Source organism: Rhinolophus hipposideros (assembly GCF_964194185.1).
Source record: "Rhinolophus hipposideros genome assembly, chromosome: 8".
NCBI lineage: Eukaryota > Metazoa > Chordata > Mammalia > Chiroptera > Rhinolophidae > Rhinolophus > Rhinolophus hipposideros.
The window spans coordinates 61454640-61463817 of NC_138054.1; the positions used below are offsets into that span (position 1 = coordinate 61454640).

At 39.4% G+C, this 9178-nt stretch overlaps 1 protein-coding gene across 2 annotated transcripts in view; it reads left to right on the forward strand.

Moving 5' to 3' along the window:
- Positions 1–2551, forward strand: part of SPATA6 (spermatogenesis associated 6) — a 72790-nt gene extending 70239 nt beyond the window's left edge. For both annotated transcript variants that reach the window (XM_081057492.1, XM_081057493.1), the window contains exon 8: positions 628–2551. In XM_081057492.1, coding sequence (XP_080913618.1) covers positions 628–679 — 52 coding nt within the window. In that variant the 3' untranslated portion in view covers positions 680–2551. The remainder of the gene's footprint in view (positions 1–627) is intronic.
- Positions 2552–9178: the final 6627 nt, after the last annotated feature.

Consider the following 9178-nt stretch of genomic DNA (forward strand, 5'->3'; position numbering starts at 1 on the left):
GTGTGTCTAGGTGATTATGATGGTTGTTCTGGTTGGAGATCCCGACGTCTAACACCTATTCATGTCTTCCTCTGTAATAGGAGCATGTAGGACCTTTTTTGCTGATTTAAATTTCTCCTTCTTTTAAAACATTTGTATTTTGTTAACTACTTCATCATCCGGATATTTTGTGTGTGTGTTGTTGTTTTTTTAGGTACACACACACACACACACACACACACACACACAAATAACCTTGAGCTTCAAGAAGGATAATGGATAACTCTTGATTTCCATGTGAATTATGTACCCTTTGGGTTATCCATAGCTAACATTTAAATGCCAGGCTTTTTCCCCCTTCATCCTAACAGCAAGGTCATTCATTTATGTATTTATTAAGCAAACACTAAGTTCCTACTATGGACTAGATATTGTGAGTGGCATTGGGCAAATATAAAACAAGAAGATATATCCTGACCTTTCACAAACACATTATAAAATGTTAAGTGTATTGTGGATATTTACAATATAAGTAAATGTATGAAGGAGTGGTTTGGATGGGACTTCAGGAATATGAAAGAGGAAGCAATCACTTAATGAGTGAAGGAAGATATCGCAAAGGAATCAGCCTTTCATCTTGATCTACAGGGTTGATTTTGTCAGAAGAAGAGAGGCGGCCTCAGAGCTTGCACGGACATGAAGAAAGCACAGCATATTGAAGGAACTGCAAGAAGTTTGTAATGGTTAGAGTACAAGTGTATATGGTGAAATTAGGGCTCAAGATGAGGGTGAAATGTGTATTGAGATCGCATTTCAACAGAAAGCCCTTCTTCGTATGTCTTGCTCTAGAATTTGAATTGTTTCCTCATACCAAAAAAATCTATAGGTACTCAAATAATGCCATTTCATTCTCATGGTGTAATTAAACAGATACATCTGATATCCCAAAGGTCATATTAAGACCAAGGGTAAGGGTTTTATAGTCTGTTTCTCCAGCCATTTCTCATCTTTCAGCATACTTATCGAATGCTTGCAAATTGAACACTATAGATGACATAAAAAATAATTCTTAAATGTTCTCGCTGAATTTTCAGTCTAGTTAAGCACATAACACAAATACTTGAAAAGACCACAGAGGGATTCATAATTGCTGAAGATCAATGCGTAATAAGAGTTCAAAAGATGGAGAGAACTAAAGCCATTTAGAGAACTAAAGGCTTCATGAATACATGACATGACTTCAATCTGAAGAATGGGTTGGACTGGAATAGATAAGAAAGGCGTAAAGTAGTATAAGTGGGAAAAAATTGGGCAGTGGCATAAAGGTGTGGAAATAAACGCTATTGTGTGTGTGAAGGCAGCACTTGCTTGGGGCTAATTTCATGCAGGGAGAATATCAGTGAATACTGACAATAAATATGGCTTCTAAATAAAATGAAACCTTCAGAAAACCTAGTACGAAAACCTGTTTCAGAATGTATGTTTTATCCATCTTAAAGATCTCACATAAAACTCAAATCTCAGCTGAACTTTAAAAAATAAGTATTTTGTAACAGACGAGAGTATTTCCTGGCCTTAAGATAACTTTCAAACACTAAAGTCATTGCCGGAGATTTTCCAGATTAAACTCATGCTGTTTAAATGCATTAGAAAGAGATTTAGATCATCTTTTATATTTGGTTAGACTTTTTTTTCCCGCAAGTAAAAAAATAGAAAAGTATAGCTGTTGGTTCTGTGTACACAAAGAGCGTAATGGCCACATCTTCGACTTCTGCATGCCTGTGTTTCATTCCCGTTCCTCTTCGTCTGTGAATTTGAGAGATAATTCCTTCCTGCCTTAGGCCGAGAATGAAACCATATAGATAAGGACCGCCATGACTCAGACATCAAAGATTAATATAAAAACATGTTCTGATAAAATCATTTTTATTTTATATCGAATTTTCTTGGTAAATATTTCATCTCTAACTGGACTTTTCAAACGTTAATAAATAGTGCATAAAAATTGGAAGATTTATGGAAGTACTCATATGAAAGTAAAAACTGGATAACTTGGTAACATTTTTGTATATTTTGTTATATTGTATGCATTTCTACAAAGTTAGTTTTTTTTAAATTTTGTATCTTACTATAATGCTAATATGTACACATTTCATTTTTCTAAAATGCATAAATGGATTTTTTAATGGTTATCCAATGTTGCGTCAATATATGATGAAGTAATTTAACCATTTCTCTGTGGTTGGACGTTTAAGTTGTTTCCTAAATGTGTATGTCTGTTATGTATTTAAACTGAGGAGAAAGGTGTTTACAGGAAAGGTAGGTTATGAAATCTGTTTATGCAATGTGCAAGCAGAAAATGAGATGCCAGAAGGGTTGTTCTTTCTTCCTTGTTTGTTTGCACAAGTACTCTCTATTGTTTACATACATTTTAGCCTCTATGCCATTTTCAGAAGCTTTATTTGTCTCTCTCACTTTTTGGTTTGGATAAGGCTTAAATATAAGATCCATCTGTGAAGCATCTTGTATATTCGCATTGAAGGCTAAAAACTCATTTTTAATTAAAACTTTATTCAGCACTCATGGTTGACTTTGTCCTGTTTTTATTATGAAACACTTCAGTCTTCTTCCTAAAACACATATGTCTTGTACATTTCAAGATGTTCCTTGTTGTTCATGCAGAACTAGTTTCTTTATGCTGTCAGCTCAACAACCATATGTTCCGGCTGTTCATTTGCTTCCCTCTCTGGCATTTGCATAGGCAACATCTTGTATGTAATGCAAGTTTGTTTATTCCCTTCTCTTTTATAGAATTTGTCAGCCAGTAAAATGGCAAACTGGAAACATGGGATAATATTCTAGCTTATTAAGTTATTTGTGATTATAAAGGATGTAGCCTTTCTTAAATTCCTAATGTTTATAAGAGATGAAGAGAAAATGTGTCCAGTGAGACCTGACATCTTGCCAGATGTAACTAATTACCATGAAGGTACTGTTGGTGGTACTTGGCAATAGTATGCATTACATAACTTGCGATTCTTTACTATTGATTTTTAAACCAAATGTGAATATGGGGGAGGGAAAGGAAGTGTAAAAATCAGAGTATCTTTTTTATTTTCAGCAACACACCATCAAGCTCCCATTTGGAAATCTTTCCGCAGGATTGTCCACACCACATAAGTGATTTTTTTTTTTAATTAAAGTTTATTGGGGTGACAATTGTTAGTGAAGTTACATAGATTTCAGGTGTCCAATTCTGTGTTACATCATCTATAAATCCCATTGTGTGTTCACCACCCAGAGTCAGTTCTCCTTCCATCACCATATATTTGATCCCCTTTACCCTCATCTCCCACCCCCTCCCCTCTTACCCTCTGATGTAAGTGATTTTTGAGATAACTTGTGTTGAACTTCAAGTTAGGTATTGTCAGAAATGAATGAATTTTAAAAATAGCGATGTGATGTTTAAGTTCAATCTGAAATAGGAAAAAAAAAAAAACAGTGGGGGTTGGCAGGTAAAGAGGCAGGAGAAAATTCTCCTTTCCTGTCTCAAGGAACAAGAGAAACATGCCTTCCACTTAATGATCGGAGTCCTGGAGTTGCATTCATTAAACACTTTTGAATGGTGTTACGATTCTATTTTGGAAAAACAGAAAATACCCAGGTACGACTACTGTGGGGACAAAAGGAGAACATGTTTGATGCTGTTAGAGGAAAGATAGGTCCAGGAAATGTTTACAAACATTTGAGCTGGGCTTTACACGATGCATGGGGTTTCAGTAGGCAGAGATGTGCAGGATAGTGTAGACAAAGGGAAGAGCCAGAACCAAGAGAGAGGAAGTCATGGTAATGAGATTATCTGTCCTGCCATAACTAAATCTTGCAATTTATAGCAGAGAAGGCACACTGCAGTGTAGAAAGAGCCCCGGCTGAGTCAAATCAGCCTGGTTTGAGTCCTGTCAGTATCGTGCACCAACTGCGTTGAGTTGGTAGCAAGGTGCTGAGTCATTCTGTGCTTCCCTTTCCTCATCTGAAAAAAATAAAATAACACCTATCTCCGAGAGTGCCAAGTAGCACAGCTGCGGGAGGCATCGTTCACATTGTGCATGGAGGTCTTCCCTCCCTCGGGTGGGTTGGGAGCATGTAAACAAGATAATACATGTAAACTTGGCATAGTCGGGGCACATAGTGCTCAGTAAGCGTTAGCTGTTGTTCATCAGGCAGCTACCATTTTAAACAATGAATCCACTCGAAATCCTTAGTTTTTATCAAGGTTTATGCATCTCTGTCCTTGTTAAGCAATCTGTGTGTTGAGATTAATTCGAGAACAATGCAAGATGTATTTTGCTTAAGTTACTGGGCTTTTAAGTTTTTTGTGAAGGAAGTATACAAAGACAAACACAAATAAACCAAAGCAAAACAAAACAACCAACATATCCCTATGAAAGTTTTTGAATGAGCAATTTTTTGTCCCCAATCTTGGTTCATTTGATTCACACCAATGGATAGAAAGCTCAGATATACTTATTTTTACTAGTGCAACCTGTCTCCTGTGACCATCCAGTGTTTCCATCGGGGACTTTTTCTAGCATAATTTTTGTGACCCTGAAGTTGAAAGAGGTTTATTTTCTCTTCCCTTTCTATCCAGAAGCAAGGCTGTTTTGAACGGATTAGCTGATTACAACACCTGACTCAGAAAATGGCACAGCCATGAATTTGCCTGCAGGTTCAGAAACACGGCTGGGGGACAATGATTATTACCAGACTTCAGATGTCAGCAAACACTTCAGGGTTGCAGCAGAGAGAAAATAAAACACACAAGGCTTTAATGGCTTTTGCTATCGGGGTCTTTGGGGCAGCTAGGATGGAATTATTTGCTGAACACATGATAGTCTTTTTGTTACTTGTCCAACTGAATTAATGGAAGCCTGTTAACACTATTTTGTAAAACGGAAAATAGCCATTAGCTACTCACCAGTACACGTGTGAATGTAGAGGTTTGTGATTCAGTTAGGGCCTGTCTTCAGAGATCTAATCAGCACGGTTTGGGATGATACTGAAGTCACAGGAGCTTGGTTAGCCATTTAGACCCCTCTCACAGGTTGGATTCTGACTGGACCGGAGTGAATTGTGCAGGATGTTTATTAAGGAGCGCCTGGGTCCTGTGGAAGGAAGGACACGGAATTGGATGGAGTGAGAAGTTGAGCTGTGATGCAGGCATGACCGCAGTCTTAGGCAACCCCACAGAGGCCTCTGGAGCTAAAATGGCCCATCAGAGTTGTCTCACATTAGGCTGGGGGGGCCATGCCTTTATATTTACTAGTCATTAGATATGGGCTGCCCTTGGAGGGGTGGGAGCTCAGGCGAGGTGACTGCAGCAGTGACTGCAGCAGAGGCTGTCCCCGAGGGGGCTGACAGTTTAAGTGCCAACAGCTCGTCAAGTCCTTCCTGTGCTCACCACCCCCTCTAAGTTGTGTTACAGCATATGTCATGCAAACCAGTTTGCAGAAGACTGCCTGGACAAAGAGAGGCTTCATCCTCTCTGTTTCCCTGCTTCCCCACAAAATAAAGTCTCAAGTAACTCACTATCCCAAAATTACTTACACCACCGGGGCAACACGGCCCAACACAAAAACATACTAGTTCTGTGAGGTAGGTTGTATTTGTCACAAGCAGGACTTGTGAGGAGGTTTTACAGTGCTGACCGCTTCACCAAGCTCCAGACCCACAGACACACAAGACTATTGGGCAATTCCAGTGGGATATCTCACAGGTACCTCAAAGTCAATGTGCTCAACTCTGAACCCATCATTTTACCTTATTTGCTTTAACATATATCCATCCATCCACCCTTCCTATTTTTTATTGTGATAGAATATATAGAACAATATAATTTTAACCATTTGGAAGTGTACAATTCAGTGGCATTAAATACACTCACAATGCTGTGTACCCATCACTACTATCCACAAACTTTTCACTACTATCCCAAAACTTTTCATCATCCATCCCCAACATAAACTCTGTATCCATTAAACAACATGTCCCCTTTCCCGCCACTCCCACCCTGTAACCTCTATTCTATTTTGTGTCTCTGTGAATTTGCCTATTCTAGGTACCTCATATAAGTGGAATCATAAATATTTGCCCTTCTATGTCTGGCTTATATTACTAAGCATAATATTTCCAGGTCCATCCGTGTTGTAGCATACATCAATATTTCATACCTTTCTACAGCTGAACAGTATCCCAGTGTGTGTGTGTACATTTTGTTAATCCATTCATCTGTTGATGGACTCTTCCTTATTTCTTTCTGGTGATTCTGCAACAACCTGGTAAATAGCCATCCTTTAGCATCCTTGACCCCTTATTCTCTTTATGTTGCCATAACGACCTTTCTAAGACCAACAGTAAGATGCTACCTGGATATATGCATTCCCCTTACTCACTGTCCCCAACCCTGTCCCATTCTTGGCTACTCCATGGCACCCACTTCCTAGTAGCATTGCTTGTCCTTAGGGTTATATCTACCTTCTCCAAGCTGATCTGCTTTATACTTCTACACACCTGTTTCAGCCACACCAAATATCTTACTCTACCCCAGACAGGCCATGTCCTTTTACTTGTCTTGCTTTGTGCTGTTTCTTCTGTCTGGAAAATAATTCATTCCATTTTTCCACCAAGAAATCTAGACCCACCCTTCAAAATTCAAGTTAAACGTCGTTTCTGTGAAGCCCTCTCCAACTCTACCAGGTAATTTGTTGCTCCTTTCTCTGTGTTCCCAAAGTATTTTCTTCCTACTTCTAATTCCAGTCCTGATAGCAATGTGCTGCAATAATTTGCTTACTTGCCTGCCTTTATTTATTAGATTGGCCTTTGCTTGGCCTGTACGTTTTTTGCACGTTTATTCCATGTGCCTGAAAACTAGTAGCATTCACCAAAACAATGCTGCATATGCATGAGTAATGTGCAGGGGAGAGGCCTGAAAGTGGAGTCAGAATTCTGGGTGCAAAGACCATCTCCACTACTGAGTGACACATCATTTCACCTCTCTGAGTTTGTTCCTTCATTTGTAAAGCGTTCAACATCCTAGAGTGGTATTGAGAACTAAATGAGATAATTGACGTGGAAACACTCTTCATAAAATAAGTGTGAGCATTTTTAAAAGCATCAGTTTCATTAGTCTTCGTGTGCTTCTCATTCCAGATAAATCTGCATTTTTACAGGGAGTTCCCAGTTTTGTGAATTATCCTTTAAGAATAAATCACAAAGAATGGGGATGTAACTTTGGAGTAGATGATTCATTTGAGTTATTTTCACATTGTTTGGTTTGTTTGTATGTTTGGAAATGTATGGATTCAGAGTTTAGGCAATAAAAGAAAGAATTCTCTAATCATCAATGTAGTCCAATGGTAGGTGCTGTGTCTCAACAGGTAGTAAGTTCCCTGTCATTGGAGGTATACAAGCAGAGGCTGGCTAACCTTACCTGTCACAAAAGCTGTTCAGAGAAATTCTTACCTGGACTAAAGAGGAGAAGAAGGAGAACTAGCTGACTCCTAAGGTTTCTTCCCATTCTGAATGTATATAATTCTAAAATGTACATACAAACCATACTGAGAGATGGACCAAGGCTTTTGTATTCTATTCAGGGGATAAAGTATGATGGTGTTTTATTTTTCTTATTTAAGTGAAAGTTGTAGATTTTCTGTAAGATCACAGTAAAAAAAAAAAAAAAATCTGACATTTCTACTTTGTGAGTCCGGGCTAAGCTGAGATTTGATTTTGAAATATGAAAGTAAGCTATAACTAGCTCAATTTAAGTCTCTAGGATTTATATTTATATATAACCTTTAAAGTGCTCCCAACTTTTCACCCTGGAGAAAAGAAGAAATTACAGTAATCTTACTTAGGCCTGGAAGTATAGAGAGACACTAGTTCTAGGTTAATGGAAAACTGACACCGTTTCGCCCGGGCTTCTAAGCTGTTTCCACTGCCTCCTAACTGATGTGAACTTTCACACCCAGGGACATAGTTACAGGTCTCACATATTAAATTGAGTGCTTTTGTGGTCCCAGCTCAATTGCAAATCACTCTTGAAAACATTTCTTCATGGTATTTTTAAAAGCACTATTTGTTTTTCAACATCGTCCTTTCACAGTCCAAAGCTACTTCTTAATGTTCTTACTGCTCATGGCAAACCCATTTCAATTCTCTGAAAACTACTTTTCAGTGGTTTTCTATCTGTGCTATTTGCACTCAAATGTGCTGGCCCGTGGCATATGGCTTATCCTCCACTACCACCCACCCCTGGCCCAAGGAGACAGATGTGGAAATGAGTCAGAAGCACCCAATGTCAGCATTGGAGGCCTCCGGGGACTTTATTAAGGATGACGAAACAGGTATGGGGGGGTGGTCACAAAGCAAGTTGTAGCAAAATTTCACTCGGACATGAGATCTTCAAGTCTTATAAGACTCTCTGAGTTTGGTTTCCCCGAAACAGTACATGAAACCAGATGAGAGTACAGTAGTTTATTTGGGAGGCAATCCCAGAAAACACCAGCAGGAGAGTGGGGGATTGAGACAGGGAAGGCAAGGCAGCTATTCAGGATGTAATGAGCAGGTGAACTCGGGGCAACTAGGGCTGAATCCCCTAGAACCTCTGGAGATGGTTTAGAACAAGCCTGAGTCATCCCACTTGATGGGCAAGGAACTGAGGGTGCTGATCCAACATCTTGTTTATAACTGGTTGGAGGCTGCTCCCAGAACCTGAACGTCCCAGCACTTCCTGCCTCTTCTGCGTAGTGGGCCCACCATTTTTCTTCAGGAAATCGCCAACAGACAGAACAGGTGATTGCCTAGGGGACCTGCGTGGGGCAGTGACAGCCTCTGGTACCCTGATCACGTCCTCATTCTCTCCTGTCCCTGGTCAGTAAACCTCACTACCTTAGAGGCGAGAGGCTAACAAAATATGATTTCTAAGGGGAAAGTAAATGTATAGGGTTGATGTTCGCAAATGCACTTTTGTACATTAACCACCTTTCACATGCTGTCTCTCTACCTTGTGTGACTTCTAGAAAAACTTGTATTCATCCTCCAAAGTCCAGCTCCAATATGAACTTGCTGATTATGTCCTTTCCTGATTCCTCAGTAAAAATTAATGGCTCTCCCACCCCCTTTGCTCCAACAGCATGTTGTACTA